A 17,958-nucleotide genomic window follows, 5' to 3' on the forward strand; every position below is an offset into this window, starting at 1 on the left:
AATTTCACTGTCACTGTTCTAGACACATAATAGTTCAGACAGGGAGAGTGAAAGAAACAGGACCTACAAACACTTCAGTCAAGAAGTTTGAGCTGTAGCTCTGTGATTATTCAGCTGGTCTAATATTTTAACGTTTTACAGCCAGACACAGTTAGTAAATCTCTCAGTCGGGAAGCAGTTAGTCCATCAGTCAATCAATCATCCAGGCAGTTGTGGCCAGGCAGTTCGTCCAGCTACTATTCAGCCAGTCAGTGTGGCAGAATATCAGCTCTATATCCATGGTAAGCACACATTGTTAAATGATCACAAAGTTTTGATTACGTGATAGGCCGCTTTGTCTATAAAAATCTGTTTGGGTTCAGAGAAAAAAACAAAAGGACAGGACTTAATGTTCCTCACTATAGTATGACGTTTTAAATGTGTGCGACTTTGCCCTTTAAGTATTTTACAAAATATTAATTTAGAGTGAAATGCAAATAGAGTAAAACAATCATAGTGTGTTAATCTCATCCTGTTTAACAAGAGTCTGTAGCCATGCTTGCAAACTCTTTGAAGCTGGACTTCAGCTGTGAAAAACCAGTGTTTATCATCTGCACTCAGTTTAGCATGTTAGCATGCTACAATTAGCTAATTACCCAGCACTAATAAGGCTGATGGGGTAGTAAAAGGTAAAGTTATATACAATACTTTATATGGGGGTCATGACCAAACTTCATGGTAATCCACCTAATAGACAAATACATTTTATTGAGTAATTGAAATATTTGACCTACTGGTGGTGCAACATGTCAAATCAGAGTATGCAGGCTTCATCCTCTGTGGACCATGAATGTCTGTACAAAATTCTGTGCTAATCCACCCAATAGCTGTTATATGACAGAGACTGACATTGCCATCCCTAGAGCTGACTGCCACTAGTACTGACATACAGTAGTGAGTGCAGCATGAACTTTAAAACCTTTTGTATATCTACAAACATTACTAACATGAACCACACACCTCTGCTTAGCAGAAACTATAACACAGCTGCCACCAGATGTGTCGACCACAGTGTCAGCCTCCCACCTATTCAAGCTATTGATGAGCTTAAGTTTCCACTGAGAAGCTATTTAAAGAAGCAGAAGCAAACCTACAGGGGATAAGAGGGGCTTCCAAGTTAACCCTCAAGGTAAGGTTCATGGAGGGAGGTCAAAAGTCATGACCTACCATCAGTGGGGTTCGGAGGGTTTGGTAACTCCTGGGACCAATGTGACAGCATGATCATACTTGAGTGTCAAAAGAGAAGAAGTTTATACCCCAAATGCTGATGTGTCAAAATGCACAATATACTCATCACCAGGGAAGCAGTAGTAATATAACTGCAGTAGAGTAGTAGAGTGGTGCAGCATAACTGTCTGTGTGTTTTTTTTTGCATTTAGGCAAAGTGGTATATCTCAGTCTTCTCAGTAAAAACAATTCATTATATATAGTATAAAACATATATTTTATTACAATATATTTACAAATATATTGGGCTCTGACCTTTTTAGTATCAAATACCAAGACCAAAGATATTAACTAAACAAATGAGAGAAAAATTATAAGTTGGCCATACTGATTATTGTTAGGTAACGCTTGACATACATTTCACTGACCTACAATCCTCATAGCACATCCATGGAAATATGATTCATAACATAACAGTGTGATGTAGGGCAATGATCAGTCACAAATCACGCAACACGGGAGGCACCACAAAGTTAACAGAATACTTCATTTACCCTCCTCTCTGCATTCATTCAATATCCCCCTCTTACACCTAACACCTTTTGAGTTCTGTGTCTTCATTCTGTATATTTCTTACTTTAAAACATTTATTTCTATGCTTCCTTATTCTTGCCAATAATCCTTAGTTTAAAATCTCACAGGCAATTCATTTTACCCAATCAAGTCAGCCTCTAGAACTAGAACTAGAACTAGAACTCCTTTATGAAAGGCGCTATACAAAATAAAGTTATTATTATTATTATTATTATTACACACAAATCAATCCATCAATCCAGCATCAATACAATAATTAATTCAATCATTGATCACAATAAAGAGATTTGAGCTTTGATACAAAAAATACACGTTTATTTTCAAATGTTGAGTTTTGCAGTATTGTTCAGACAGATACAGAAACAAGCAATGTGAATGTGAATAATTCAACGTAGTAAGAAAAATAATACCACACATCAATACATTGTTACCGATTAAAGCTGTGTATTTCATACACACTCAGTCAAAAAAAAAAGCTATACAGCAAGTATTTACAAAACTTTTGTCATTATAAAAGTAACTGGTGCCCATGTGCACTACTTTTAACAAAAAAAACCAATATCTCTTCATGACCTAAAAATAAACATTTGCATTTTGTGTTTGCATTTTGCAACATGGGAAGGATTTCAGGCATGTGTTAGAAATGACACAAAGTCACAATAATGACCTCACTTTTATAGGTTGAGCCCTTGTTGTGAACCAGGTCAAAGTACACAGCCCACTTATTTAAAAAATGTGTCTAATAGTTGAAAACTTTTCACTGGAGTGCCAGTCAAACAGCTTAGCTTCTGTTTCCATCCCACTCTCTTGCTGTGCATTTCTTGTTTCAAGTTACCTACAACAGGAACACCTTCAGCCTATAGCCAATTTAAGTTTGTAAAGAATGGCTGGTAGTGTTCTCTGCTTGATCTCCAGAAGTGGAGAGAATCAATAAGTCACTACATTCAAGTGCTTTATCGAGAAATAGTGAAGATAACACAGATTTGTCCACAGGGTTACAGGACTAATTCCCTCTCCAGGAGGGGGACATAGGGACCTACTTGATTTTTCTACGATCTCAACCTCAAAAAAGGATAGTCATTTATATGAATACAAGCATGATTTAGACCATAGAAAGCAGGTAATATCTTTTTGTCACCGTTAATGTGTTGCAAGTTATATGCAACGTTTAAGTGTTCTTTTAATCTAAAATTAGAGTTGATGCAACTCATGTTTTAAAGTAAGGACAATGTTACTGTCCTTCAACCCAACTCAGAAGAACTACAGAATTTACAGATGTAGTCATCAGCTACGATCCAGACTTACTATTCATTACAACCTCTTCATTACTGTATTTTAGAATAACCTCATGATATCATAACTCCAGATGTGACCTATAACCTCATTCCACTGTATCCCAGCTCTGATGGCTGCCATACAGCATTGTCTTGGGGGCAGTGGTTGTGGCAGGCACAGGTCAGGATCACCATGACTGGCCTCCTGGTGGTTTTACCCTTGGGACACTGGAACTCCACCAGAGCGGTCTTGGTTCTGTGAGGGGTACAGCAGCGGCCGTCTGTGCAGGTGCCACAGTAGCGAGGCTTGTAGGCCTGGACGCTGGTGCAGTTCTTATAGGAGAGGTGGACAGCCTTGTTGCTCCTCACCATCCTCTGGCACTTACTGCCTCTCTGCAGGAAGAGAAAGAGCAATGAACTAAATTAATTTTAAAAAAAGGGGTAGTAAGTAGTCTATGTTTTCACATACAACAGGCACCTAATTAAGAACCTGAAGAATATGGTATCCGGCTTGTTCCCACCAAAGAATCATGCAAAACATACCTTTGGTGCAAGCTGTGTCAGCTGCGTCTGGTCCTGCTGGTCATCACAAGGCCTGATCATACAGAGCCGGCTCTGCTTCACCAGTTCACACCGGCGGTTTTTGTTGGTGACCCTGGTAGACACCCCCATGCCACAGGTTCGAGAGCAGGCACCCCACTCGGTGGTCTGCTCAATGCAGTTCAGACTAGGGTCCCAGCCATCAAAGCTAACTGTTTCCTCCTGACGATAGGCTGCAGGGAACAGAATGACAGAGGAGAGTGAGTTAGACATCATCTTGTAAAATTGTCCCACAATTTAAATTTAAATCTGTTTAGTTAGTAGAACATTTCTAAGTGAAAATTCACACACAGTAATTGTGAAAGTGTTATTAAATTCTTTCTCTGTGAACTCAAATTGAGAGTCGAACCCTTTAACAGGTCAGTTTTAAGAGGAAACATCTGTCAGTCTTTTTCTGTTATTCAAACCTGTAAATAAATGTCTTAAAGTTCTGAGAAAAGCAACAAAATCCTTGACATACTTATGTCAGCTGAATGCAGAGTAATCTATTACATCACTGTTTCACACTGCAGACTGAAGTAACACATCTCTTTCCTCATTGTTTCTTCCTCTTTTCTCATCCGTTACTTTCCTATTTTGTTTCCAGTCATCTCACCTGCCATGGCAAAGCCTCCTAGTGCACTTGCTTCAGCCTGAGGCTCACACACCCACTTCTCGCAGCACTCTCCTGGTATCTGGACCTTCCTTGGCATGGGACAGTCCGGCCCAGGCAGCATCACATCCACGTTGCAGCGAGGCACGCAGGCAATCTGCCCATCACGACACATACACTGATACTTGCAGGTGGGGAAGAATGTCTGGCCGTTCTGGTAGACCGAACCATCCAAAACACAGACATCTCCCTCATGAGCTGGAGGACAGAAGAAAGAAAAGGTGGCAGAATGAATTTGCTTTTCGCATATGTTATGAAAAACTCCTAATTTATTGAAAAACGAAGGAGCTTGTCTTCATGTCTATCTTATGTAAGAATTACATTTGTACATTTATATCTCTGAGGAAGATCACTGACACATGTTTTCAGTGATTTAAACCAATTTAGGCAGTGATTTTCAGGTTTAAAGGATAAATAACTGCACATACAAAAATCAAAAGTTCTTCAAACTGCAAAAAATGCAAATCTGAAATAGTGTCAAAGAAAGAAAATGTCAACAAACTGATGCTTCTTAGTTAGAGCTGTATTCTAAAATGAAATAAATCTTTGTTTGTGAATGTCATCACTAGCAATAGATCACTCACCAGCACAGATACCGGTCCTCTTATGGACATCTGCCGTGTAGTCACACTGCAGCCCTTTACGGGTGTCGCAGGGGTTCATTTCAGAGCAGATCTGCCCTTTCTGACGAGCACACACCAAGCAGCAGGCACAGTTGTCAAGGATCAGAGGCACCCCAGGGAGACACATTGGAGGCTCTTTAGGGCACTGGCATCTCCGAGGACACAGCTGGGACTGGACTAATGTAAACACCTGTAAAAGAAAAATGTTTACAAATGTGATATTATATATTACATTAGAGAATTAAAAAAAAACAGGTTTACAGGTTTTTGTAAGTTATTGTGATTTTACACAGTGTGACAAAAGTTGAAAATGATCTTCAGTGAACTTCATAATCATAATTACTTAAATGTTTAATGAGGACAAAACATGTAAAAAACCAACAAAAACAAAAATAAAACAGCAAACATTAAGCGCATGAAGATATAATTCAGTCCTATGGGGTTACAGTCAGTTTTACTAAAATTACAATAGATTATATGAAAATTCATAAAATAATGATATATTATACATATTTCACGAGAACTTTAAATCAATGTGTGTTTTTCATCAATTTAAAACACCCCATCTTGTCCATTCAATATAAAAGACTAAGTAAAAACACATTATGTAGTGTTATTATTGTAATGCCTACCTGGGCTGTAAAGCAGAAGACAAAAAGCGCTTTATAAGACAGACCGACCATCTTCATGTTAAGTAGAGCAGAATTAAAAAATATCTGTAGTCAAGAAAGTGTTGAGTTGTCTGGTTTGAGTCCTCTGGTCCAGGGTTTAATCTTCTCTCCTCTCTGGCTGGTGGTGTAGCAGAAGGTTGTAATCTCTTTGTCGTTCTGGCTCAGGACTCAGGAGGGGAGTACCTTATATAGCGGAGCTGTCCTGCTGGCACCATGACGACAAACAGGAAGGAATGTTGGGGAGATCGCCCAGAGTGCTGGAGGGAGACAAGAGTCACATTTTATTGTGAGATCCCTGTCAAAGAAAGATCACACAGAGAGGTTTGAGCCTTTGCAATGTAACATTCTGCAGAACATGATCAATCACTTTTGATTTAGATATGGTGTCCGATTTATAATCTATAATTGCTCATTTAAAAGATGATTAAGAGTAAGTGATTAACAACTATTTTTTTACACAAACACCTCACTTTTTCCTATTTGGGGTTCTAATGGGGATTCCCTTTTTGAATCCTGGATATTCATGTTATTACACAGGGGCTAGGGGTTCCCTTTAGAGCCACTACAGTGGGTGGTGACACTTTGACCTCACTCCCTGACCTCTTCCTGGAGGGTCACAGTGGAAAACGGTTATCCCCAGGAGGATAGTTACTGCTTCCTTAAATAGCTACACAGTGGAAAGTTTGGTTCATCGGTAGCTTGAATCAGTGGGGGAGCTGACACTGTGGTCAACACATCTGGTCAGAGATTATGGTGGTCTCTTCTGAGCAGAGGTATGTATACTGACCTGGGGATCCTCAATGTTATGTTTTGGGGCTAGAAGGAACTGCATGCTGCAAGTACCTTTAACGTTTATTTTGTATTCATGGGTTGTGTCTCTATAACGATGCTGTCATTTAGAGAAGAGCAAAGGTAAAAAGAAAAAAAACAACTGGTGGGTCACAAAAAGCAAAATGTGTGTGGAACATGTATTTCCTACATAAAGCTTATCAGTATTTTTATATCAAATCCAAAGACTGTGGGATATGAAACTTGGGTCTCGTAGTGATAAATCCACAAAAAATAAAAAAATAAATCACCAGACTTAACAGCATTCCTGTTTTCACCTCTATTTTCATCCAACGCTGACAAAAATCCATTGGATGCTACCTACCCAGCACCAAACAGCTCAGAGCCAGATATTTACAGCATATTTATACAGCATTTTGTTATCAGTATGATTCATACAGTAGGCATGCATAGAGCAAGTTGTGGTGTCTCATTTCATGTTACCCTTCAGCTATTTTATTTTTATTAATTAAATTCTGTACATGTATGGTGCTTATGAATGAAACTTTCTAATACAGCTTTCTGATATGTTGTATTTACAATATTATTGTATTTATGTATTTTTGGCAAACAGCATATTGAGGTAGTTGTTTTGTATTGTTTGTTGGCTCACAGGCCTTTGTGTTGTGAATCTATGCCCTTAAATCTAACTCTGAAAGACATTAGAGAAACTGTAATGTGGGTGTGTGTTCATGTGTTGTATAGTTGTGTGTGTAATTGAATAATTACTTTTTCTTTCTTCTCCATGGTGAAGCACCTATGTTTCAACAATAGACTGTAGACTAGCTGAGGTGCACATACATTTGAATTTTCTTGTATTTATTTAAACATTTAAATAGATTAATTTGCATCAGGCCTCATTAAGGTTCCTGCATACTCCTACATGTGTTTTCAGTTATCCAGGCTAATTAGATGAACTGGTTAGGTTGAAGTTTTATAGATTCCTGAGAAGATGCAATAATTTCTCAGCTTTTAAGAAAATATAGCATTTAGTAATTATTTTTTAACTGATATGTGTTTAAAGAATTGTGAAAATTAATTTTAAAGAAGGGCGTATGTTACAATTCAGTGTTCAACATTTTTGTACTTCACACTTGACATGTACCATTGGGTTATAGTCCATGCCCACATTTCATTTTAGATTTATTTGTTGTTTATTGCTATAGCAATATCTTCTTCTTTTTTTCCGCAAACTAAAACATTTTAAGATAGTTGACCTAGAAGTTGTCAGCAGCACGCCAGCTGTTTTGGATAACCTTTTGATGCATGTCCAAGTTTCACTCAAATTCCTTCCAACTTTCTTCCTTCATCAATGAAAGATGTCACTTCTAAAACCTCAAACCTTTCTGACCATCCACAAAAGTCTCTGTTCGTTCACTCAGTAACCAAACAAGACGCAGAGAGAAAGGAAATGAGAATAACAACAGCTCTCTAGATGACTTGTGATTCCAGCAAATGGCAGATAGCTTGACCGAAGTCTTGATTCAATGCTGTTCAAATAGTTTACCAGTAGAAGTTGAAGAATGTCAAACTTCACAGCCTGGCTGTGTTTGCTGACTCTGTGTGGATTTCTGCTCCCTTACTGCTGCTACTTTGGTATTTTTCAAGCAAATTCGGTCTCTATTCTGCAGCTATTTAGACAGACAGTCCAGGAGATGATACCATTAATATTTTCACAGCTTCTAAAGACCAGATATGGATTGGGTTGTATAGGTGACTTGATCAAACTGGTACAAAACTGAAAAAATAGATGAATTAAGTCCAAAATATTCAGGTTTGAATTGTTTCCTATCTACCTCTGGCAGGTTAGCTAATGTCATCCAACCTCTGCTGTTTGGGCCAGGCAACATCCTCATATCCCTGAAAACACGTTTTTTCATAGGCTAAAGGAAACATTTGAATTGCTAATCTCCTCAATTTCAATCAGTCTCTTCAAAATATTTGATTCATTTCATTATTAAACCTCAAAACAGTTCTTTATCTTGCATATCATCATCTTTGCTCTACCTACTTCGCCCTTCAGCATCTAAGGCTCCTTCTCTCAGCAACTCTTTGGCCTCATTTATGCTTGTCATTCCAAGAATCTCATATCTGGATCAAATCCAGTGGAGATTTAATACAATTTAGAAAGATCACAAATGGCTCACACAGATTACACAGTTCAACCAAAAATCTGACTGCAATCCGCAAATCAGGGTTGGCTCTACTGTAATTCAGCCCAGATGGTGGTTAAACTGTTCCTAAAGCTGTTTTGTAACTTCCAAAAATGTCAGAAGACGAATAACTTCTACACTTTTATAGTTTGGTTACAACAATAACAGTTTAGCTAGCTAGCCAGCAGCTATATAAACGAACACAAACACAGGGATGAATCATATTTTCAGCATAAGCTAGGAGTCAGACAAAAGTTTTGTTATCTCATTTGAGCAACTGGATTTCAATCTCAAATGGTTTTTGGACACATTTACATTTATGGTTTTTGATATCTGGTAACTATCCGATCAGTGTAAGTATAAATGGACTCTTACTTACTGGCAGCAAAAACAATTATCTAAAAAAAGTCCAAAATATTCTATAATTTCTCTCTCTTTTTCTCATAGAATAGACAATATGAACATGTTGAAGAGTATTTCCTAGAATGCACATGTACATCCTCTAAAACTAAACATTATAGGTCTATATGCTGTGTGACAGCTTGGCATAGTATGGCAAAGTGTGATATCTCCCAGGAATGAGGTGGGAAGTCTGCATACGCACATTCATGGTATCTGTGAAATATTTGAAGTCTGCAACTTGAGATACGCAGGAGGAACATGTTCTATGGAAGGAAACAGGGAGGTAGATGGAGACAGAGATGAAGGGAATGTGAGGAAGACATGAAAAGAACAATAGAGAATCATGCAGTGGACAGTGTGGAGGCTGAGTGGACACTTTTCAGTCTTTCTGTGTCCGTTTCCTTGTCCAGAGGGGGTCTGTTGCACCACTGGTTGTTTAAGATATTACACAATGTGTTATTATCACACTCATCGTTAGTTTACACCCAACATGCACTCTATCCTTCAGTGGTAGGAAACGTCTCTCTACCACTTGCAATTGAGGTTTGACAGTCTTTTCTAAACAAAGACAGATTACACAGTGAAAGCCTTTAACTAATAGCTGGTGTGTTGGCCTGGTAGCTGTTGGTGTTGGACTCTGCTGTAGGGCTTCAAGCCTTTTGCCAAGTGGTGAGGCCACACAGTGGATGCGGCCTCTAAGAAGTCACCTTGATTCACTCAGAGTTTACACAGACAGTCTAACATCATTAAGGATTTTGCTACAAATCCTACAGTTACTCCACACTGGTGGTCAACAGTCTGCGTGGCGCAGTTCTTCTTCTTTGTGCTTTGACTGATAGCATTTTGTTCTTTGCACAACTGAAATTTTTAGGGAATTATAAAAAAACATAATTATGTAATCTATTCTCATGCATTATTATTATTATTTATATTTTAATTTATTGTCAGTATTCTGCTCTTGTTATCTATAGTTTAGAACCCACTGTTTATTTAGGAACATTTTCCTAATAATTCAAATGTAACAATAACTTGAATTCAGATTAAAGACAAAAAGCTTTTGGAAAGAAAAGTTTTGTTTATATATTAAAATGTACATATATTTATTCATGAATCCTTGCTTGCAAGTCCATGTTTGAGACATGATCTCTGTCTAACCTGGACAGTATACAGTAAGTCCAAGGTATAGAGAGACCCAAATAAAATGATTCCTTGTTGGATTCATTAAATGAATACCTGAAGTTATCCAATTATAATTTACAAAGGTTAGTAACTTTTGGAGTCAAAAAACACTGTCTGAGACCTAAATTTTGCAGTTAATCACTGACTAACATTTGGATGATAACCCAATTTCCTTCACAAATGAAAACAACAACAGCATTAAACATTGCATATCAAGAAAATGCTATGTGCTAATGTTAGGTGTAATGAGTAAACTGAGTCTTAAGTCTTAAGTCTAAGGTGGCAGAAAAAAGCTTGTATTGAAATATTTCAGGAAGAAAATAAAATTTGGACTGAGAAGCTCTTGGCTAGAATTTGAAAGTAATCAGTATGTTATATGTTTTTGTGTTTTAGTAAGTCAAACAGTATTCTCACTTTATAAGGTCTTTTTTTCATTTATCCTCTTCACTGCAGAAAAAAAGGGTTGCCTCAAAAGATTAACTTGAATTCCATTTTAATATCTCATTCAAATGATGTGGCTCAATAGGTTAACGCTCTCGGACAAGTCATACTGTGTGTGGATCAGTACAACAAAAATGAAAGTGCAAATTTGTTTTTTTTGACAGTGAGTGGATTGTCTGTAGGTGAATGATGTAATTACAGACATAGACTCTTGAGCTGCGTATTTCCTCCATGATATATATTTTTTATAGTTTCTTAAAAATGATAAAATACTCTTCTTTTGCCAGTGTATGATGCAGAATCATTTGAAAAATAAATCAAATAATTAGGGGAGTGTTTGAACAGTGCTCTTCCAAAGGAAAGCCAGACTAATAACTTGTATAGTTCCACATGGCTAAAAAAACATTTCCTTCAGTCAAAATATTGTTTTATTCACATCATTGAACATTGGCTTCCAGTCTTCAAGTATGTAAGTTCTCAGCCACTGTTACTGGCTTACACATGACGTCTCCTGAAAGGAATTTTAATCACTGTTGATCTCTCTGTGTTGCTCGACACAAAATGGAAATGTCAGCTTAATGGGCTATACAACCAGTGAGTTAAAGCATTGCAGATGTTGCTACAGGGATTGTTTGAAGACAGTTTGCATTTTAGTGCAAGTTCATCTCAGGCTCTGGCTGGGTTCAGGGAGAGTTCCTGTAGACGGAGTCTGGTTGTGAATCTTTAAATCTCTTCTCATTTTTAATTTTTTCCTTCCTCCATCTTAACCTCTCCCCTCTTCCTTCTCTCTCCCATGAACATTTCATCAGTTTACATTACTTCCTCCAGAGATTCACATATGAAATTGTGTGCTCTTCCTAATTTCAATTTGCTGGCCAAGTGGCAGTCAGGTGGTGGCTTTGACAGCCTGGGAGGCCACCACAAATCTCTAACTCAGGGTTTATTTTCTGTACGCCACTGTACGTGAGCTGAGACACTGCGGCAGAGACAGCTGTGTCTTATGGTGGGTGGCAATAGATAGACCATACAGTCTATGGGATAGATGCATTATGGAGCGTCCCCTAATAAAACATGGAAAAGTACTATGGAAACATCACAGGATGCATTTGAAGAGGGATGTCAAAAGGCTTTATGTCCTGCTAGAGCAGACAGCAAGAGCTGATGGCATCTTGTGTGAAAGAGGAGGCAAAAATTGGGGATTTTTATATATTTATAAGAGTGAGAAACCTTTTGGTCAAAATTTGTGGTACTGATATATTTAACTTTGTAATTAAAACAGATCATACATGTATAAGCTTCTGAAAGACATTTTTATAGGACTGCTTTAGTTCCACATTCACCCCACTTTCAGTGTATTTTGGTAATTACCAACAAACCTAGATTTCACTGAAATTTGGTGATTTGTACAGATTTAGATTCAGATGCAGGTCCTATGTAATGCATTTTTTTGGAAACTGTTTTCTCATGAACTTCTTACTAACCACATGACAAAAAGAGGACAACATGGCTCACAATTGGTGGTTTGCTAACATATTGTGAAGTGAAAGGAAAAGCAACAGTAGTAACCTGTTGAAAATATACAGCAAGGGCAAAATGAATTATTTTTATCTCAGCTAACCAGAATTCAATACAAATTTGTTAGAATCTATTAGTTTGATCAATGTAAACTATAGTCAAATTATGTCTGTTGAATAATAGTATTCACTTCAAAACTACTGAACTTGTAAGCTCTTGTGAAAGGTAGCCAGCTCTGTTCATTGCTGTTGTTAAGTTCCTCAGAGTAACAGAGTCCAGTTTACTCATGACATTGTATTAAAGTCTCCATGGAAACCTCTAACAAAGTCAAATACTTATTATTTATACACATCAGTTATTGGAACCTGTAGCCAGAATCTAAGAAGTGATTTGCAATCTCTTATTCATCTCTAGTCAAGTTTCTCTTTGCTGCCCTAACATTTGAGTGCTCACAGTTGGTCACAGTTAGCAGCCTGCATCTGTTCCATGGTGATGTTTGTGTGAACTTCTCGTCAGTTGGACTGAACACATGGCTGCCACTTGGGGGAGATCTCATATAAAAACAAACAAAAATATAAAAATTTATGGCCACATTTTACAGGTGTTATTTTTAGCAGTGCACAGAGAGCACCAAAAACAGAACAATTTCAGGGAGGGCTGATGGGGAGACATGAAACACAATTTTTTCATCCTGCAAGGAGGATAAGATCACAGAATGATCACAGAGTGAGTTTATATGAAGATTAACAATTTTCACTCATTGGGCAATTTTTGTGTCTGCGAACCAAAAATCACTCTTTCGAGTCGAAACTAACTAAGATACAGCACAAAGACAAAGCAAGGCAATAGCAAAAAAAAACATACCACAGAATACCAAAAAAACTGACTTGGATCAACATGGCTGGCGTGGTTCTCTGGTGACAAGACAAGACAAACTGGCACAGGACAAAGGGAAACGCAGACTATATACACGCACAAGGTATAGGAAACAGGTGGAAATAATCAGGGTGGGGCAGACAATCACAGAGTGGGAAACAAGGGGAAGGGAAGTTACCTGAAACAGGAGGAGAGTAAAATTTCAAAATAAAACAGGAAGTCACAAGACAGACAAAACTAAACAACTTAACATTTCTTCTTGGACATGACATAACAGGTCTCCATCATTTATTAAATGGGAGTTTCTGTATGTGTAATTAATCAGTGATCTGTTCCATACAGTATAATTCCCATTGTTTTTGTAACCAGATCACACAAGTAAGGGGATCTGGATCTAGTCATCAAATAGTGTTACATTTGATAGCAGTAGAAAATAGAATCTGAAGAAGTTAAGTATGTGCCCATCTTTCAAAACCATCTGGCATCACTTCAAATATTGCTACCATGGGGTCACTGGGCAAGTCAATGTTAAAACATCCCTGAACATTGAAAAAAAGAAACAAAACAAAACATAATGTTCAGTGCACTTGTCATAGCAGATATGGAACTAGAAGGATTTGAGAGGTAAAACAATCATCATCAGCATAAAAAGATACATTTTGTTCCTCTCTATTAACTATAATTTGCCGCCTCCAACACCAAAATGAAGGTTTTAATTTTGCCATCGGATGAACACTAAGGAGTGCTGGATATGCACTGTAGAATGCTACTTTTTGATGTCCCCATATTCACGTCTCCTCTGTAATGCTGGTGAGTAGTCCTTGCCCATGGTTGTTATTCTCCTTTTGTACTGTTGAGTTTTTGCACTCATTTTTGCACATGCCGGGTTAGCACACTTTGCTTGATATGGAAGCTGAGAAGAACCTTCATCATGTTCATGGGGGTGCATTGTGGTCTTCTGGTGTGCGATATAGAGATAACAGGAAATTATGTTGTAAATTGTTGCGTGTTACCCGTTTTTCGACCCTTTAAATATTGACTCAACACCATTTTAAATGCTGCTTCCTTTTCTTAGTTTATATGTTGTCACAGTGTTTTAAAGTGCAGGGTGACGTACTGGCACTTAGATTGTTACAGAAATAGTAATACTAGTAACACTGTTAAAAATTAACTAGTAGAATTCCATGTCATTATCTTTGAGCTGTAACCTTCTCCAGAGTTCTTGCTCTTTATACAGGATTTGGCTTCTAATTTTTTATCAAATATCAAGTTGTTAATGGTTCATTTAATTTTTTTTTGTTTCCATGCCAAAACATCTCAAAGACTTAAATTTAAATCTGTGCTGGGCTGAAGTCTCCTATATATCAGATGGTTGGTTCAATAACAGCTTCCCTTAGATCAGATCAATTAAGCTAGTATGGTAAAAAAAAAAAAAGAAAAGAAAAGAAAAAGAAGCAAATTCAGGACAATATGGAAAAAAGAAAATAAACTGCTCAAAAAATATATACATATAGAGAGAGTTTTTGGAAGGGGGTCAGTAGACCTTCCTTTCTATCTCACATTCACATGTGTCTATATGTTATTTTTATTTGACTTAGGATAAAATATAATTGAAAAGATCTTGTGGCCAAAACACATTTTTCCTTTGACTGACCTGTTGTAAAGATCATGAACATGCTCAGGTGGAACCATGGAAACCAGTGACCTAGCAGATCCATACATTGTGAATTATGTTTACAATTCAGCATATAGGTTCCCTGAGGTGCATTTAGCCATGGCATTTTGGGAATGGCAATGTTAGGTTTCACCTAGGAGAAGGACAGAAACGCAACTTTAAAATAGGGCAGAGGGTGACTTTTAAGGGTTACAATTTACAGCAACTGTCTTATTTGTTGTTTACTCAGTCAGCAACCTTTGGAGGCACAAAAAGGCGTCAGCCGTCTGTCTCTGTGGGGAGCCTGGTGCCATGACCTTTTATAAATGTAGCTATTGTCTAACTCATTGCACTGGCACAAGCATAGATAAGCACACACCAGCTTTATGCAGCAAGCCAGAAGAAAGTTGTTTGTTTTTTTTAGCTATTTTTGATTTTGAAGAAGGCTTTATGTAAGTCTACAGCTGTGGGTAAAATTACACAGTTTAGAACAATATTGATAGAAATACCTGAGAAGTTCAACATGTCCTTTGTTGAACATGTTCAGTTCCCATCAAATTGCCAAGGTTAGAGGTATAGTACCATCTTCAGGGCATTACTCACCAAGTAGGGCTTTTAGTATGAGAAGTAAACACAGTTTTCTTTTCTTTTTTTCCAACTCCATGATACCACAGACAATTACATTTTTTGATGTTTTGTGATGTTCAAGATAATAGAATGTAAATTAATATGCAGGGATGTCTCTATAATCACAATAGTGGAGAGAGAGGATCCACCATTGTATGTGGAGTATTTTTGTGCCACTCTTACCTTACTTAATATGATCATTTTAATAAAAAATGTAATTCAAGAACTGCAACAGCTCATCTTGACCATAAGAGGGCAGCATTACTAAATGTAAACCTTAAAAGTTGTTAAATATGGGAGGGTCCCTCTTGCACTCTCTCTCCCACACACATAGATAATTATTACTTCAACAGATGCAGCCTTAATAATAAAATAACCTTCAGCAAACACACTAATATTAAATAAACAGTTACAGGCGTTTATTACTGATAAATTGTGTATTCCTTTCAGTTTCTGTAACACTAACATGGTCTTAAGGTTAAAATGATGCATGCAATGTGTATCTTTGTGTTTCCTCTATGCATATATCAAAGTCCTAAGTAAATGACAATTCACACGCAAATGAAATGAAATGCAGTGGTGGTAAATGGGCTTTCTTAAAGAGCCCCTCCAGACAAGTATTTTTTTTGTGTAATATGTTTTTCTACAATCACATCTACTTATTCTTGTTGAAAAAAAAATCAATACTACCTTGTAAATCCAATCTCAATGTATGTGCACTGAAGGCTTCAAGTTTGCACATCACACTTGTGTGACTTGTATACTGGACTATGATTGACTCAAAATTTGTTGTGATATCACAGATCATGATCGTCGGTACATGTCTTAAACTTAGATTTAACATTCTGACATCCTTTCTGTCGCGTGTCAAACTCTGCTGAGCGAAGGTCAAACATCTAACTGAGGGAAACACATTTTTGAGTGATATACAGGAGTGACAAAGGTTTCTAACAAACTCTTTCTGTCATACACCTGTAACCTCACCAGCTGTGCTCTCTAGCAGCTCCTCTCTGGCAGCTGCTTATATTTCTCAAACTCAAGACAACAAATCAAGCCACAGTAGAAAGGATTTAAAAAGATTACTTTAATCAAATATTTTCTCAGAAATGGATCCTACATATAACCAGTGAGGATGAAATAAACCAAAGGTATCAACACAATAATCTGCATAATAGTACTATAAGTTATGCATTATACTCTGTTGTTGACCGTAGCTCCTCCATGATCATTCTTCGATTTTATGTTATTTATGTTGTGTTCCTGCTTTATTCCCAACAGATCATGTACTACAGCTATAAAGCCTTAGGTGGAGCACTTGCTAATGTGACAGCAGTGCAACACTACTAAATAAATGCATCCAACAAGATCATTACTTAACAATTTTGTCCAACTTAAATGCTTTATAACCTGTTTAGTAGCTCAGAGCAATAGTATTTCGGGGCTGTGAGGCCATGGTTTAAAAGCAGCACTTCACCACTGAATAAATGGATTTCACAATTTCAAAGACTGGATATTATTTAAACAGAGAAACATGGGTATAAAAGAGGTTTGATTGTATATGCAGCTGTCACCTTCCTAAATGTTTGTTAACATTATGAGAGGCTGCCCTCAGTGCAAAATAGTCAAAATAGGCTGAATCTTTAGAAAAGGGTTGAATGTATTTCACAGCAAGGCTAAAAAGACTTAACTGTGTATGGTTTTATATCAATCCAGAAATGTCAGCAATTCAACTGATGTTAATGTGACATAGTCCATAAAACTGTCTGGAAGCACTGTCATTTGTCTAAAATAGGCCTTAATTCCACAAGGACTTGATTACCTATAAAATAGTTTTAAGTCAGTAAAACCTGTAATTCTAAAGATGGCAAAAACAGATTTCTGAAAGAGAGAGAATAAAATCAGGAAAAGCAAGCTTGTTTCATTTTTCATTTGACTGTGAAATCCTGTATTTTTATTTGTAGCATTTTAATGAAAAAAATACAGTGCAGTATTGATCCCTGATCCTAACCTTGCATTAATTCAAGTGCTACACACACACAACAACTGTTAAACATCCAGAGTAAATGAGGCCTGTGATTCAGTTGAAGGCAAAGCTTTCAACCAGAAATGGGAAACTGTTTGTTCTGCAGCAGCTGTGTAGCAGCTGCTCTGCCCACACAAATACAAACAGTTATAAGCCTTTAACTGTACAGCCCAGCATGCAAACACTCACACAAGTGTATCTTTTTACTATGTATGAACACATGTATAGTCTCTCCTCTTATTGTTTGTAGTCATGCCTCTCTGTTTAATGAAGACATGTACGCATAGATAGAACAGCACGCACCACCGCAGCTTTGGGGGGACTTACAGGGCAATCAGGCAGTCTGCGGTGAAGTAAAGCTTTTAGGTCTGCACCATTAGCTTCCTTTTAGTGGCCGCAGGGGTTTCCATCTCCTTAACTGTGTTGGTTTTCTTTGTCTGGTTCCTACTTAACAAAGACTTGCCCTGTCATCTTGTTGCATCTCACAGGGCTGATCACAATAAGCTGCCTGAAAGTCGAAGCAAACCTTTACATCTCCAAATCTATATTAGTTTACACTTAACAGAATATCAAGCTTACATGACCAGGAGCGCTGTCTTCTGTTGAGATGTTATATTTCTGATGAATCTATGGTAATGTT

The 17,958-nt window shown here is 37.4% G+C and overlaps 1 protein-coding gene across 1 annotated transcript; it reads right to left on the reverse strand.

The window, feature by feature from the left end:
- Positions 1-3,056: 3,056 nt before the first annotated feature.
- On the reverse strand, positions 3,057-5,695 carry LOC128365772 (CCN family member 3-like). The gene is made up of 5 exons (XM_053326351.1): positions 5,582-5,695; positions 4,911-5,139; positions 4,270-4,524; positions 3,618-3,847; positions 3,057-3,467 (listed from the first exon to the last, which is right to left on the reverse strand). The coding sequence occupies exons 1-5, from the start codon at positions 5,636-5,638 to the stop codon at positions 3,174-3,176; spliced, it is 1,065 nt and encodes a 354-aa protein (XP_053182326.1). The 5' UTR covers positions 5,639-5,695; the 3' UTR covers positions 3,057-3,173.
- Between the last annotated feature and the right edge of the window lie 12,263 nt (positions 5,696-17,958).

This window comes from Scomber japonicus, chromosome 10 (assembly GCF_027409825.1).
Source record: "Scomber japonicus isolate fScoJap1 chromosome 10, fScoJap1.pri, whole genome shotgun sequence".
In the NCBI taxonomy this organism is placed as follows: Eukaryota; Metazoa; Chordata; class Actinopteri; order Scombriformes; family Scombridae; genus Scomber; species Scomber japonicus.